Below are 17173 nucleotides of genomic sequence, written 5' to 3'. Positions count from 1 at the left end.
TTTGTACTTATAGGTCAGCACTTTGCTTAACAACTGTAAGGTATAGGTAAATAAATTCTTTGTGTTCTTTATAAAGGACATAAATTGTTTATGCTGAAAGGTTTTTCTGGATAGTGCCTTTTTAGTGGGACTAAATCTTTGGAGAGACTGAAGAGAATGAAGTGAGCCAGGAACAGAGAGAAGGAAAAAGCATGGTAGTCCTGGGAATGTCTATAACAGTTTAATGGGACAGTAGAAATAGAATTGTCTTTTAAGTTTGCTGAACTTGTCAGAAAGTTATTATAAATGGACCAGAAAGCCTTAGAGTTCACTCAACTAAGTGTATTCCTACGTGAAACACAAAACACTGAAATATTTACTTTGATGTGGTCTATGTAAGTTCATTTGTTTGGTGATGATACTATGACTACTGCTAATAATTATTTTTGGCTGGCTAATTTGACTATGAACAAGATACACAACTCAGAGAAGGAAGTCAAAGGGAGTCAAAAGACAATGATTTTTTGAAAAAACAATAATAAGTAAACCAGTGTCATACACTACATAGGCATATGCATTCAAGCAAGTGATCAGTACATTGACTGCAATGGAATTATTCTTCATACTAAGTAGCAAGTTTAACTGAGACCTTGGTATAGTCTAAGCAACTGTTAGTTCCAAAATTGCTGTCTTCACTAAGCTTCTGATTTCCCTTGCATTTCTGTCTATTGCTACTGAACCAAGTCTTTGAGCAGGAGCTCCAGTGGTGCAATTTCAGTACCTAGCAAGTATTATATTTTAGTCCTTTTTTTCCTATTGTACTGCAAACAAGTGCTTTGGAGAAATCTAGATGTGTATTTTTTCCATTACCGAAAATATTATATTCATCTCATCAAGGAAGCTGGAGCAATTTGCAACGCTGTGTTAAAAAAATACATTTTTAAGGATAGAAGTTTTCTTGTGAAACTTCTTGTGAATTTCATTTTTGAAACTCCTACCCCAATTTCTACAGCATAGAATATAAGCAAATAAATGGAATGAAATATTGGTTCATTATATTAAAAATGAATATTTTAGGATTTCTGTTATACTAGGTTTTAATTCTCTATGTCCTTCCAGAGTTAAGTTTGGTATGGCGTTTACTTCCAGAAATGTGGAAAGTTAAATGTGTGTATCACAGAGGGTATTCTTGTGTCTTTAGAAGTAAAAGCCTGTTGTAATGGATGCATCTCACCCGTCAGGGAAATTTGTGTTGAGTATGGCAACTGTGTAGTGTTGCACACAAATACAGAAGAATGATTAATATTTCATCATCTTTGCAGAGCCATTTGCTTTGTTAGAAAAAGTATCACTGTGGAGTGTGACCCCATATTGAAAAATGACAGGAATGGTGGGTCAAGACTGTGTGTTATTAATAAATGACACACTCTTGTGACTCATTAAATTCTCTCCATAATCACAATGTGTTTCTTTCTATATTGCTGAGGAAATATGTATTGCAAATCAGAGGAAAAAGTTCTTTCTATGTACGCCCAGATCCATTCCCTTAACTGCTGAGATTTTCCTGGGGACCAAAGGAGAGACTAGATATTGTTCAACATTTTAGCTGAATAAAGTGACAGTGGGCTATAACGAGCTGCAGTGAAATTCAGATACAAAGTATTTTTAAGCACTACTCAGTAATAAGGAATTTTATTTGTAGTTAGTATATATGACTTTTGTCAGCAGTGAAGCTCTTATTTGCTCTGTATATTCCTAGGTTTTCTGCTGTACAGAATCACTGCATCTATCATTTACAGTTAAATGTTTGCTTTAAATGTGAGAGTGACACATTCAAATTGCCTTGTTAGAATATATGGAGAAAGAAGAAGAAAATGAAATGGCATTCTTTTTTCTAGAAATTCTGATATAATTCACTTATTGGAATATGAATAGTGGACTCTGAATTAATTACTACATGATTTGTTGTAGATAAGACTGACTAGTAGGCGCAAAATAGCAAAAATACTTTGATCATCATAGCAAATTTCTTCCATCTAGGGGAAAAATATGGAGAAAATAATTTTTTTGGAAAAAAATGGTCACATGGCCTACTGTTTAGGCAAGCACTTGCATTTACTGGTTAACGGTATAAAGTTACTAGTTAACAGAATAAAACAAGTATATTGTGTTTGGTGAATTAGTGATGCATGGTAACTAATGCTTTATTGTGTTACTTGGCTTCAGATATAGTTGCCCGCTGTATTCTCTCGAAGAATTAAGAATAAAGAATCTGGCATTGATTATAACAGAACCACTGATTTTCATGCATTACTGCATTACATAAATGTTCACTTCTTTTTCCTAAAATATAGTCACGCTTACAAGATATATATTAAACCTCTCAAATTCTGGTTGCTAAATTAGCATGCCATATTTTCTCTAAAGTTAATTTTTTCTAGTTTTGCTGTCTGACTAATAACTTGATAAACCTCTCCTTATCTTCTAATGACAGATGACTTATTAAGGGCTACCACTTAATTAATATTGCAGAACATGTGGGGAGCTGAAGAATTCAGAAGTATTTTCCATAGCTTGGACATGTAAAATGAGAAGCATAGGAGAAAACAAAAAGATAATCTTGTAAGAAAAAACCTTTGTGATTTAAACATGGGATTGAGGTTCAGGAAATGGTAAGTTCTGTCCTACAAATCCATCGTGCTTCCCACTAGACTATGGACAAGACACTGATTTTTATTTTGCTGCAGTTGACCATTCTGCCAAATATTTAGGGTAATACTGTCTTATCTCATAGGGTAGTTTAATACTATATGTGTCTAGCATTACTAGTGTTACAGGGAATGTACTAATTTTTGAGTTTATTGAGTTGTACTTGAACAAGCACTACCATGATATAGTCGTAGCCTGAATTTTTCAATATTAAAAAGTGTACATAATATATAATATTTAAAGGATACTTTTGTGACATAAATATTTTAACTTATGTATCTAAAGCACATAGAAATAGACAGTAATCTCAGAGAAGTTGTCAATGAAGTTTCAGCTTTCCTGAATACTATACTTTTTCTCCATTTCCAGGTTGCATGTCTCACTCATGTAGCAGCTAATTACCTTAATTGCAAAATTGAAGCAAAACGCTGGGGTACTGCTCATGGGAGTATTGTTCCATATCAGGTAAGCAGAAAGCATTAGGTTTTTTTTTCTCTTGGAATTCATTATTTTGTGTATTATGAGATTGAGAATTGACTTTTCCCATGACCTGCTGTAGTCTGTAATGTGTCTGTGTCTAGGTACGACAAGGTTCTGTTGTTCATTGTCATTTCTGCATTTTGTATGTTTCTTCATCAGCAGTAGATTAGTAACAGAACACTGAAATAGATCAAAGGTGTTTGCTGAAACTGGATGACTTTAAAGCTAGCGTGATGGCTTGATTGGTTTTCACCTGACACAGAAACCTTTTTTTTAAGGTCTGCTTGACTTCCATAGCAGTTATAAAGTGAAATCTTTTCCCTCTGAATTTTGTGAGACTACAAGGTTTTATCTTGTGAGTCTTAAAGAGCAGTCTGAATGACCAAGATAATCTGTCATTTCTACATATTTGTCATTTTCTATTGATTTTGCTACAAATCACTGCCTCAGTGAGACAACAGATTGACAAAAGGAGTTAACCAGACCTCAGATCTCCTCAGCAGAATTCATACTCTGCTGCATCTAATGAAGGGTTGAAATTCCTTAAAATAACATGACCTTTATCATATAAACAAGCACAGGAAAAAAACCCCTAACTTCAAGTTTTATCCTACTTTTGGGCAGTACGGGAAACTCTTCCAATAAACAAAAACTTTGTTCTTTTCTAGCTGTTCGTTTTGTGTTCATGATGGAGATCATGCTAACTTATGGAGACTTGGGCATATATTTAATTTTGAAAAATCTGTTTTTTATTTAATATTGTTTTTTTGTCATGGTTGCAACTAGGTAGGCAGAGCCTGTATTTCTCAATTTCTGGCCAGAGACCTTTAAGGCCCCAGAGGGGCAGTTTCCAGCATTTGTCCGGGTGAACTGCACTGCTGAGTTTCTTTACCATCTCCTTTCTTTTTAGAGAAAGTGAGGGAAATTCAATGTATTGTCTTCCCAGCGGTGAAGGTCGTGGTGATAATAACTGAAATATTTGCTGCTTGTGGCCATATATACTCTGAAGCAAAAATTTTCTGTCATTGTGCAGAACACTATCACTAGTCAGTGTCACAGCCAGCCCTCCTCAGGTTTAATACCAAAATGAGTTGGTTTTGTAAGAACTAAGTCTACTTGATCTAGGAGACTTTTTCTAGTGCTTACCACGGCATAATCAACTGTCTCGTTAAGAATTATCTGCAACAGATTGCAAATGGTCCCAGAGCAATGGGGAGATGGTGTGGCTCTTCCTGAAAGAATGAGTTTGGTCCTGCAATATTCTTGTCTCAAGTGTAGTGGAGCACAGAAGTGACTGTGCTCCCCTCTGGGTGTCATGGTGTGGCAGCATGGCCATATTTTCTAGAGCCAGCTCTGCATGACCCAATGTAACCAAGAAACAAGCAGTTGCATTCTGCTGTGTTTCTGTGATGCGACCTTTTGGTGCAAACCTTTTTGAACTTTGGTATGTTGAAAGTATAAAACAGATCTGAAGTGTCCAAAGTTTGTATAAGCAAACCCAAAAACCTGACCAAACAAAACATTTTATCTTCACCATACTGCATTTGGCTGAATAACTGAAACTTGCATTCTTTTATGTCCTTTTGGCCTTTGTTTTCCCACAGTAATTATTACATTCATTGAGTATCCTTTCTATTTTTTTTTCAAAGAAAGTTCTCGAGGGATAAAAAATTTGAGGAGATTGTTTGAGATGTCTTCTGATTTAATCTAGATTAGTCATTATGTAAATAACAATTTTCTTTAAAAAAATACCCTGTCTAAACTATGGTTCCTGTTTTTCTGTATACCGTTTCTGTAGTAGGTATTAGAAATATTACCTCAATATTATAAACCATTTTGATCTGAATTTTCTTGTTCATAAACCAGTAATTAGGGTGGATTTACTATGGGTGGAGTTGCGTGTGTGTGTTTATGGCTTGTCTGTTAACGTTCCATCAGCTAGCATGGTTGTAATTCTGACTGTAACCATAAGAATATTATGGTTTCTAGTGGTGTTTTTTTTCTTACTAACATAAGCTATACTTAGATTCCAAAGCTCTTCATAATCTTGAATTAATCCTCACTGTTGCTATTGTACTACTTTTATAGTTTCTACTGTAGCTCATTTGTAATAAAGTTTAGAACAATACTGATACCTGACTTTCATTCCTCATCCTAGTTATCGAATATAGTCTTTTGCTTACTAAACACTGTGATTATCACAATGCTAATTTTTACAGTTTTTTTGTTTCAAGATATTTTATGCAAGTGAATTACAATTTACTCAAATAATGAAAAACACATTTCAGAAAATTTTATATATATTTCTATATATTTCAGAACAAGTAGGTGGTAGCAAACTGCTAAGGAGTTTTTTTTGGTTTTTTTTTTTTTATTTTCCTAATGTCCTTAACTTTATTTTGTTTTCCTTTGCTGTATTTTGAATTTTTATACAAGTAATAAATTATGAAGTGATACAGAGCCTGCAATCCTTCTAAAAAGTGTCCAGTTTTGTTAAATCGTGACATATCAGGTAAACATGAGGTCCTCTTATAGATATTAAAAAGGAAAAATCAAAATAATTTATCATCTTTCAGTGTGACAGATGTCTTATCAGAGTCACACTAGAGTTCTGACCAAAATAATAAAAAAATATTAAAAGCACCCTAAATATGTACATAAATAGTACTTTTTTAATAATTGTTACAATAAGTGTTCTAGTGCTCTACTGAACACATTTAGTCGTGTATATTGAATGTAGCTTTTATTATGTTAAGCTTCACTTAAATAATTTTGTTCCAAATATCTTTGTAAATGTCTCTATTTTTTTTCTGTTTACCAGGTCAAATTTACCTTTGATTATATCTCTTTTATTTCACTGAATTTACCCGTTGCTTCTTGACTGAAAAACTAGCAGCATAATTCGTTCCTGAATGTGTTCTCTAGATTGACCTTTAGTACTTTTCCTTGTATTTAAAAACATAAAAATTGAGCATTAATGGGCAGAAGCGTTTTCTCCCTCCTGAAGCTAATAAGATGCATAGCAAAATCTATTTCTGCTCTAATCTGAGTTAAGTTTGGTGTGCAAGGACTCTTTTAAGGTTTTTCTCATTTGCTGATAATGCGCTGTCTTTGTGGCATGATCATTTGAAATGCCTGAGTTTTCAGTTCTGCGTGTTTATCACCAGAAGCCAAAGGAAAGGATTTAAACTGCTTTTGGGTGTACAATGTCTTCCAGGGTTCCAGTAAAGCTATCTGCAAAGGTTTGCTGTAGATTTTCCTTGGAGGTGAACTTTGCAATGTGCCACAAAAATGAAGTACTCTAGATTCTTATCAATCAAAATCAGAAATAGTGTATTGAGTCCTGAAACCTTCATGAGAAATTATCTACTTGGAGATTATCTGCTGTTTATCACAGCAATGTAGTTTGAATAGGTCACTCTTATGATAGTGCATGTGATCAGATCCCAATTTGCTTGGTTTCAAGTGTTTAAACACAAACCTTGAGTTCTGGGCTGTATCTTAGATGTAATTAGTAAAATTTTTCAAAACCAGTTTCTGTAGTGAGACACCTTGTTTAGCAACAGCTGCTCCATGATTATCCAGAGTTAAAAAAACATCCGGTTTATGTAATTGTGCTGAAAAGTAAAATTCTCTTACTGTCTTTCATTTGGGGTGATAAAGTCTTCCCTCATTCTAGTGGTTTCCGCAATGTAGCTCTCTTGCCTGTACCAAGCATCAGATCCAGACAATCGCATTTTCTGCTTTCAATTGACTAACTTGGAGCGGATATTCATTCTCCCGAGAAAGTGTGTCTAACCTGAATGTTTACAGGATGTTTCCAGTGGCAGCTTATCACCCTGCCATCAGACACCCTGAGCAACTGGGCAGCACTTTCAGAGGCAAACTTTCAGAAAAACGTATAGGGCTGTTTTCTCTTGGGCCATAATGATGGAAGTCTATTTAAAAGCTGAGAAACCAAGCTCATACAGATATCTAATGAAAATGATATTATTTGTGTTCCAGATTTGGTTCTAAGACTCACAAGGTTTTCTCAAGTATACTTTAGTATATTTTCATAATGTGCAAAGAGCACAATGACTCTGAATGGAAGTTGAAAACATGAGACATTAAAGAAATTATTATTTTAACCACTTACCTTTTCTGTTGACTGACCTATGCATTGTCATTATTCATCAGACCCAACATTAATGTTTTTTGTATTAGAGCATCACTTATATTCTTTAAGCATCAACTTTCTTTTGTGCTAGGCATAAAATTTCCTTCATATGAGGAAATTGTCTCGGTTTCAAAGGCACTGAAATGTGTTATGAAAACCAAAGCATAAGCTCACAAGGAAGTGAAAGGTATGAGGTATTAGGAAGATGAAGATAGTCAAAGATACAAATATCTCTGCATTATTTTTATCATATGCATTTCATACTTTTTGGTCATGGAATTTCATACTGTCCAGGAGTCTTACAAAGAAAATCCCACTTATGTCACTTGTGCCTCATCACAGGAACAGAGAAAAGCAATAAGTAATGCAATTAGTTACCTGATTCATCTGGCAGAGATTCTTTTCCCTCAAAGGCACAGTGTGCACCAAGTTTTCTAACTCAGCTCTGGAGAATCTCTCAGAACTTTTAATCTCCTTTTTTTTTTTCTTCCAGTGGAGAGGACAGCAGAATAATGTCAATCATTTAGAAATTTGAAACTGCTTATTCCACGCAAGAATGGTGATGTGTAGTCATTTTCTTGTTTGTCCTTATGTGATTTCATTGGATACTTCAGCAGTTAATGAGTCTTGGAATCAAAAGCAACAAAGAATAGAACTTGGATTATTTACAAAGTTTTGTTTTGTGGATGAAACTCTCCTTAAATAAATCCAAAATAGAAGAAAATCTTTCTGCTCTGTACTAGCCCAGTGTAGGAGAAGATGGAACCTATGCACGGGAAAGAAATAAAATACAGATTTTTTTTTTTGGGGGGGGGAAGTTTTAAATTAAGGCAATGCAAGATGACCCTTCTTACTCCGTAAATATTATCTACATAGTACTCACCTGGACTATTTAGACTACCTCGGGGGCCCATTGTCCTATACTTTTCTTCTGAGCAATGAAGCATCAGTGGTATATCCCACTTGACATGAAAATTAAATGTATTCACAGATCAGCTGAATAGCAACTTTGTGTTCTCAATTGACAAAGTGTGCTCTCTAATGCTGCATGGATTCAGTTTCCAAAAAATAGTTTGGCCATCCTCAGGATAAATGTCTTTACTCATATGATGAATACCTAATGCTTTAGTGGCCTTGAACTACTTACCTACAGGTTGTTTTTTTAACTAGCTACTTCCTTTATATCTTTATCTTACAAGGCACAAGAAAGAGTGAAGCCAGAAAAGCGTATGTTATCTTGGATTCTATAAAATAAGAAAACAATATCATCTGCAGGACTTTATTTCATTCTTTCTTTTGGACAAGATTTTCTTTGTAGATTTCCTTACTAAATTTTTTTAGAAGTGTCCTACTGTGGTATGACTAGATTAGTTATGACTGCACAAAAGTTTTGGTCTTATTGTGATTACTACAGTCAGCACTCTGCTTGGTAAGAAGTGCTGGAGTATGGATTCTGTTTCCTTGCCATTTTAGTAATAGAAGAGTATAATGATAATCCGTGGCAATCTGTGTAGAAAGCTGCCTATTTATGAACAATTAATTCTAGTTATTCAAACTTGACAACATTATGTTGATAATTTTGTGGTGATCATGGTTCAGTGAAATGTTGAGACTCTCCTGGACTGTCTGGAAACCTTGGGCAGTTTTAGATATGGGCTTAGTGTATGATGTGAAATCTACTTATAAATTCATTCATATAAATATAAATTCTCACAGAGACTGCACTTTAAAGAAGCTGACCTTGCATGCAGATACAATAGACAGCTTTTACCTGTACACCAAAACTTTTCAGATGGAAATGAAATGCATTTTTAATTGAAAACCTGATAATGTTTTTTTTTCCTGAAGGAAATCCTTCTGCGCCTTTTTGTTTTAAGCAGTGCCTGCAAGATGTTTTTTAATTCTTTAGTTCTTAGGAAGAGCAGTGTAACAGAGCCCTGATCAATACAGTGCTCTTCAAATTGTAGCTGCTCGGAAAGTGATGAAATTAGGGTCTGGAATTGTAGAGAAGATATTGTCTGCAACAAGATCACTGCTTTTTTCTAATCTTCTTAATAGATCCAAGGCAGAAGAATAAACTTTGCTTTCCTTTTTTGGACATATGTTTCATAGTCATTGTATTACTATACAGTGCAGCCACTCTTAACCTGAAACATATTTAAACAATCTGAAAGAATTCAGAAATCTGTTTGCAGCAGTATCACTCAATGACTCCTGATATAATCATCCTGAATAGGTACTTGCTTTTACTGTGTGAAGCTTGTGACAGTTTTGGTTGGAAAAAGTAAATTGTTATGGAAGTGTGTGTCCACTAGATGTCATTCATGTAATCTAGTTTTTGTTGCAGCATTTATTTCTGAGGAGCTATGTAGGATGGTGGATACAAATTATCAGCATTATTAGCTGCTTGTGTATATGCAGCGCTTTTGACATTAGGTATGTATGGCATGTTACAAAATAATATTACAATTGTCTCTGTGATGGGTTTGACGCACCACTTAGTCTAGAACTCCTGTCTTTTCCTGGGTTTGCCTTCAATTACATTCATTGTTGCATTAATAGATGTGTTATATGAGAGCACACAGGTAAGCTGTACGTACTCTGTAACTGTTCTGCAAGGAGAGACATGAGTATTAGAGGTATGCCCCAAAGGAAAACAAAAATACCATGTAGTTAATATAATTCTACATAAGATATGTTCTTTTCTAAGATCTTTATGCCTCAAAGGGCAATTCTTTAAAAAAGTGTATATTTAATTAGGAAAGGGAACTCAAATTTCATAAATTTACACAAGTGGATCTATATACTTATATCTTAGCTATAAAACTGTGCTTACAGTACTTTATTAATATCTGAGGCGTTTCAAATAGAATCACTTTAATCTAGCTTAAATAAAATACCATGTACGCGGACAAGTCAAAAACGCATCTAAGCATTCAGTTGAATGTGCTGGTATCTGTACTTGATCTGTACTGATGGATATTAGCAAAGAGTTCTTTCACCCCCTGCCTCTCTCCACCCATCTTTGTAGTATGACATACGTTAGCAACTGCTAGACAGTTTCTGGGAAGCCATATCCATACTCTCATTGAAGAGCAACTACTGCAACACTGGCCTGTGCTCTTTCCCACTTTCAACTTGGAGCAGCTATAGTGAAACTGGAAGCTGGAGATCACAGCTTCCTCCAACCTCCCTTTCCCCTTCCATATGGAATAAAGAATTTCTCTGCCCTACGTAGTCAGCCAGAGGGCAGGATGGGGAAGTGATAATCCTCTTGGAATGAGCACTTGCATGAAAAATGATAAATGCTACATTGCATGGGGATTAACACTTGCTTATGAACTTGGTTTTAATAGAGTGATGCTTCTCTTTCAGCAATGTGAAGGTTCACTGTACTTGTAGACCTGATTAAGAACCTTTATCACTGTTCAGCCAAAAGGGAACCATCTGCCACCAGAAACATAAGGCTGTTCAAAGCTGTTTCACTGTTTTGCATATTGCCCTCAAGAATGTAAACTACTTACTTTCACATAGCATTTACTTCCCTAAAAAAGTGCTTTTTCCTCACATCTCATCACAACATTCTTCCTTCTTACATCATGAGAATTGCATTTCTGTTCACGTTTAATGCATCTGTTTGAAGTCTCTGTTTTATCTCCATGAAACTCTGAAACAGAACTGTCCAGAGCTAGTTTAATGAATGGAGTTGCTGTATAAATCACATCTATTCTCATTTCTTTAATGGGAGAGTGAGGATGTTCACAGAGCAGGTCAATCTGTGAGTGAAGTTTTTGAAGCTTGTTTGGTATCTCTAGATATCTTTGGTATTAAGCACTACGTCATAAAGATTTAGAGTAGAACTGGATTGCTACTTTGCAGGATGACCCCTTCTTTTCACAGTGAGCTGATATGTCATGAAAATTTGATCATTAAGTTGATTTCCAAGCACTGATGTATGGTAATAAATTTGTCATGGGCTATATTGTTTACTTTAAAAATATTGCATTACTGCTACAGTAAGGTTAGCTCCACTGGAATCATGACTGTGGTACTACAGTACACCACTGCTCCTGGGAATTTATTGGGAAGGGTAGTGAGAGAGCTTCTGTTCTATTTTCAGAAGTGATTTATGCACTTAAGAAGCCTCAGTCCTGTTGTTTTCCTAAAATACTATAGTTTTAAATGCTAAATCTACTAATGAAAATAAGCTTTAAATATGCAGTGCTTTTTAATGGTGTTTCTCATGCTCTTTGCTACATTCAGATATGTTACATGACACTAAAGCAGGTATTTTTATAAATACTCTAAAATTTGATGGTAAAAAGACTAAAAATTGTATTCTAAGGCTTTGTATATTATCAAACCCCTATTATTAAGAAAATTGTTTTGATTTCCATAGTTTTTAATAAGTAGGAATTTTACTATGAGGCTTGATTTAAGTTGTATTGAGAAAGAGAAGGGTGAAGGTGAGAGATAAATTTTTTAAAAGTAGTTCTCTGTTTTGACAAAACCATACTTCCTATCACCTAAAACACACAGTACTTGCTGGAATTTACTTTTCTAATACAAATTAAGCTAGAAAAATTGATCTTACCTCTGTATCCCCAAGGGAATCTCAACCAGTTTTATCCAGTCTACGCCCTCACCTTCGTTCACATATATCTGGGACAGTTTTGACAGATGGTTTTTCCAATTTCTTTTCACCGAAGTTTTGCAATACTTGCTACAGTCTTGTTTAGGTAGTTTTCCATGCCCACTGAGAGGAGTAAAAGAAGTAATTCCATTTGGAATGTTAGAACCTGGATTTAGGGAAAGGTTTTTGGCTATATAGTTAGTGATGTCTTATGGCAGTTGATTGCCATATTGTGTCTACCAAGTTTTTACATATATAAAACATATGTATAGCTCATCTACAGTGTTCTCATTCCTGGAGTGTGAAGTCACTTCATTCATGTATCCACCAATGTTATATTTTTTAAACCTCTTGTATTTTTTCGTTTTTATCTCTGATGTGATTTCCACTTTGCCTACCTTTTGCCATGTTGTGTCCAGATCTGGCAAGTGTCTTAGGTGAGTTCTTCATGTTCCTGAGTAATATGAAGAGCTTACACAAGCTTTTAAGGCACCTGAGTATAGCTTGCTTTAGTTTTTTAATAGTATCACGCTGCTGTATCTCCTTCTTCTCAGGTGTACATTGCTAGAGTAGGAGAACAGCATATAGGTCTATGCCTAAACTAAAGCTTACCAGCTGCAGCTTCAGTTTGCTTTGCTATCAAAAGGTTCTTGGGCTTCCTTTGTCTGTGTGCCATGACCATGGATCATTTTACATTCACCATGGATCATTTTACACAATAGTTCTTTGTCATCAGTTACTCTGATGACTCTGAATCCAGTGAATCCTGCAGAGGTGAGGTCACTCTGCTGGAGTGATCTCTGAATCTGAGGTGGAAGCGGCCAAAGCAATTACTTGACTGGTAATTCCTGACTTGGTTTATCTCAGCTACAGCAAGTTTAGGGTACTCAGATTTTGAATGAGGATGTCCATGTGTGAGTTTGATGAACTTTTCAAACTTTGGCACTCTAGTTTTACATCATTAGTCACCTGTCTCTTCCTGGGTGTTTCTAGGTGGATGAAGCTTGAGATTACAAAAAGTAGTCTTGTAAGGGTATGGAAGACCCAACTTGTATTTCATATTTTGTATTTTATATTTTCTATATTTCATGTTTTAGAAAGCTACCAGAGTAAACAGTAGAAGTTAAATTATCTTAGTGGAAAGACTATTCTTTGCTAGATAAAAATAAAAAGCAGACATAAGGTTATCCTTTAATTTGCTGTCCAGTTTAGATGCAATCAGTTAATACTAGTTGTGCCTCATGTGGAATGGCCATAATAATAAACAAATAGGAAGTTGATGTGACTTCAAGTAGAGAAGCATTAGCTGAATCTATGTAATGGTTAAATCCTAATATAAAGACAAGGAATATAAAATATTATTAATACCAATGTTAGTCTTTATGATAATGTCTCTTCTAATTACAGACAAGTTTTTGACTTTGTCAAATTTATTGGCATATGTGGTTATGATAGTGTCTAGAGAGTTTTGACCATGAATAAGTGTTGATAACAATGCAACAAAGCCTTTTGTAGTACACACAAGTTATTAACTTAGCTCATTGGGGCAGAGACTGCATTTTAGTTTAGCTTGAGGCTTAGAACAACGGACCCTGAATCTTATTTTAGCGCTTACACAAAACCACAAATAATTTCTTCCTCTTTTGTATGCAAGCCTGCAGTATTTTGTTTTGAGAATTTTAAATATAGTAGTGAATGTTTTGAAGTAATTGCATGATTTCACTTGATTTACCTGATGTTGCCCATTTTTACATACCCAATTTACATTCACCACTTTGTCAAAGTTGGAGGATAAGTAAGAAGTAAAAATGACCATCACATGACTGTCAGAATCATGAAATAATCTGAGGTTTGTTTAATACCTACAGTGTTTACTGATGCATTTAATCTACAAGTGAGGTGGAAGGTCTTGGGCAGGAATAGTATGTTTGTATGTATGTATTAAAAGTCTGATCAGGTAGACTGTTTAATAGAATGTTAATAGTGATACCTCTTAGCATTCATGCATAATTATGCTATCTTTTCACTGTTACCTTTTCAAACTGCTCAGAGATTCTTAAGTAATGTATTTCCTGCCATTTAACGGTTTTGCGTAATAATGATGATGAGAAAACAGTTAAATAGTTTCTTTTCTCAAGTACCAGATGCTGAGTAACAGAATGCCCATGGTTTTTATAGTGGTTTCCTGTGCATCTTGTGCAAGCTTTTTCAAACATGCATCATATAAGCCTTTGTCAGATTAAAAAAGATAATATAAATTATTTGTAGCCAAGAGATTGGACTGAAACTCAGAAATGTAGTTCTACATTTGATTCCAAAATAGCTGTGTTATTTCTGATTTGGGTGCCTGTTGCAACCTCATTTAATGTGATGCTGCTTTTTGGCTGAGTTCTCCCAATCCATTTTTAATACCAGGCAGAGCAGTTTCTTGAAATCACCAGTTCCAGACTGCAGAAGATAACAGTAGTAGTTACTTCTGGAATTTCTACTGCTGTGTTTTCTGTCACATTTCTATCTATGTTCTGAGATTTGACTCCTGCTGTGGTGATTTGAGTAGACCACTTTTGTGTGCCCCTCCTTCATCTGTAAAAGAGCTGACTGACCTGTTCCTTCTATTTTTCTCCTTTTTGGTCTCTATTTAAATAGTAAGCTGTTTGTAAACTGTTCAAAAGACATTATTTCTCTCTTGCACTGTGTGACTGCAAGTCATTGAACAGTGTAACATTCAAGTCTATGTGAGCTAGTTTCAATGTTACAAGCAGGGAACAATCACAGATAAATAGTCTTGAATGCAGCTGTCCCTTTTCCATGCAAGATCATCTTTAACAATATTGCTCTATGCAGATATTTGCCTGACTTTTTCTGGGACTCCACAACCCCCCTATCAGTTCATTTTAGTGCTTCACTATTCATTATTTCCATGGCACACAAGGCAATAAGCTAGCAAAAGTCAGATCAGACATTAAGAAAAGCTTTTCAGTAGTCTTTTATGACACTATGGACTGGTATGTCTCAGACTTCTCTAGGCTAAATATACCCAGTTTGCATAGTCTTTCCCTGAGATCACACTTGATAGAACTTACTGCTATTCTCTGTACTTTCTTTTTGGAACACATTGGTTTTGTGGCATCCAGAACCAAATGTAGTACATTACTCCAGCTCGAGTTTTATCATCTTGAATTACAACAGGAAGAGTATTTCGTGAATCTTGTGGGTTCTACTGATGATCTAAAATGCCACTTTAATATTACCTTACTGCTGCAAAGGAGCCTTTAATTCATGTTCATTTTGTGGAACGTGTAAATTCTGGATCCTTTTCTCTTGCATGTGAATTATTCATGTCAGTGAATTACTCATCCCTAATTGTAGAACCTCCCAGTTGATTTTCCTTGTTGAATTTTACCCTCTTGCTTCCAGATATCATTTCCGTTAGTTGTAAACTTTTCAGGATTTTCAGTTCTGTCTAGTACTTGCAGCTCCTTCTAGTTTTGTGGCATCTTTGATGTACATCCTTTACTCTCTCAGTGTCTGGGTTTTTAATGAGAATATTGGAATGATCCTTGAACAGTTGATAGTATTTTTTTACATAGTTCATAACCCCTTTGGGTGATATCCAAGCCACTGGTAATCTATTTTCTCATGTGGCCTTACTGAAATTGTACTGCCCTGCCCTGTAGTCTGGTGTGCAGTGACAGACACCTTTGCAAGCCAGTATTGTTCTTTGCAAGCCGGTATTAGCTGCTAACCTGTCTCTGGTTGTTTGGTGGGGGATGTGTATCCTTCTGGGAGGTAAGTGCTGACATATAATTTGCTTGATTTTATTATTTTTTTTAATCCAGTCACTGTGTTTGCACATTTCTAATCTCTAGTATCTCACTTCTGTCCCCAAGCTGCTAGTGTGCAGCTTCCTCAGACTCTGCAAGAATTCTAGAAGAAATGTTAGCATATCATGACACTTGAAAACACTTTTTTCAGAAGCATGCTCTCAACACAGCATTTTCATAATCTAGCCCAAGTTTCATTGAATATTGCCATGTTGGTATGCTACTGTACCTTTGCTAATTAATTCACTGAGTATGTGTTTGTGTAGTGCATTAATAGTAGGTATCTTTTTAATGCAAAGAGCAAGCATCTAAAATAGTAACACAGTGTGTCTGTAGACAGTAGGCAGATGGGTTGCTGTTGGAGATTGTGAATATTCACAGGAATCAAGAGGGTCATGAGTTAGTTTCAGATGGCATTGATTACTGTGTTGAGCATCTTCAGAAGACTTAATCATCCAAATCCAATTTAATCCTTTAAAAGTGGAAGTTAAATATGACTTCACTGACATGTAAGACCTTTTGATTAAATTCTGTTTTAGGGTTTATGAATTTCACCTGAAATCAGAAGTTAAAAGAATACCCTCTTGAGTAATGTGCCAGTTCCAGGTTTTATGTAAAATACTAATCCATAATGTGATGAATTTACACAAGGAAACGGTGGATAGACAGCAAGTTTACTATGAAATAAAACTGAGGTTCCAATATTTAAATATTGACAGACATACCGATCATGTCCTTGTCTAACATTAAATTAGTGTACCAGGTCCTGAGAATTATGAGTAACATAATAATAATAATAATAATAATGACATTCATAAAGAAATTATGTCTTCTGTGTTCATGTACCAGTCTTCTGATTACACCCCTCCCTTTTCCCCCCCTATATTATGACTTCCAAAAATTGCTTATGTGGAAAATGGCAGGAGACAGCTGACTTCTTCACATAATTACCCAAGTTGACTTGGCAGCATGCTAGACTTTGTCTGCCCTCCATTTTAATAAAAACTTAGTTATTTGGTTTTTGCATCTTTGATTTCAGTTCCTTGAGGGAATCAAGACCCTGTTCTTGATTTAGCGAGACTTTACTGTCCGGATGTAAATGGTATTTTTTTGGTAATGTATATCAGACTCACCAGACTCATCAGTAATGTATCAACTCATCAGGACTTGGAAGGGAAGGCAGCTTCTCCCTGAAGCTCCAAAAATATTGAAAGAGAATGCTGATAGTTTTTGTTTTAGAGCATCTCATGGCTTTTAAGACAGCCTTATGATTTTTTGGAGATCCGAGTGATTTTGAGTATGTGTCTTGGCATAATGTAATCATTCGCTGTACCATCTGCTGTACTTCCAGCAAGACATGCTCCCTTTGCCATCCCTACCTCAAAACCT

General features: G+C 35.3%; 1 protein-coding gene across 4 annotated transcripts in view; it reads left to right on the top strand.

Annotated features, from left to right (window-relative positions):
- SUGCT (succinyl-CoA:glutarate-CoA transferase) overlaps positions 1 to 17173 on the top strand; it is a 318249-nt gene that overhangs the window by 57027 nt on the left and 244049 nt on the right. For 3 of the 4 annotated variants that reach the window (XM_027675845.1, XM_027675841.1, XM_027675842.1), the window contains one exon: positions 3058 to 3153. The exons of the other annotated variant lie outside the window; for it this stretch is intronic. In XM_027675845.1, the coding sequence (XP_027531646.1) occupies positions 3058 to 3153 (96 nt within the window). The remainder of the gene's footprint in view (positions 1 to 3057; positions 3154 to 17173) is intronic. 4 annotated transcript variants of the gene reach the window in all.

Source organism: Neopelma chrysocephalum, unplaced genomic scaffold, assembly GCF_003984885.1.
Source record: "Neopelma chrysocephalum unplaced genomic scaffold, ASM398488v2 Primary Assembly neopelma1_26, whole genome shotgun sequence".
Lineage (NCBI taxonomy): Eukaryota > Metazoa > Chordata > Aves > Passeriformes > Pipridae > Neopelma > Neopelma chrysocephalum.
The sequence above is the reverse complement of the archived record's forward strand: the minus strand, read 5'-3'. Positions and strand labels throughout refer to the sequence as shown.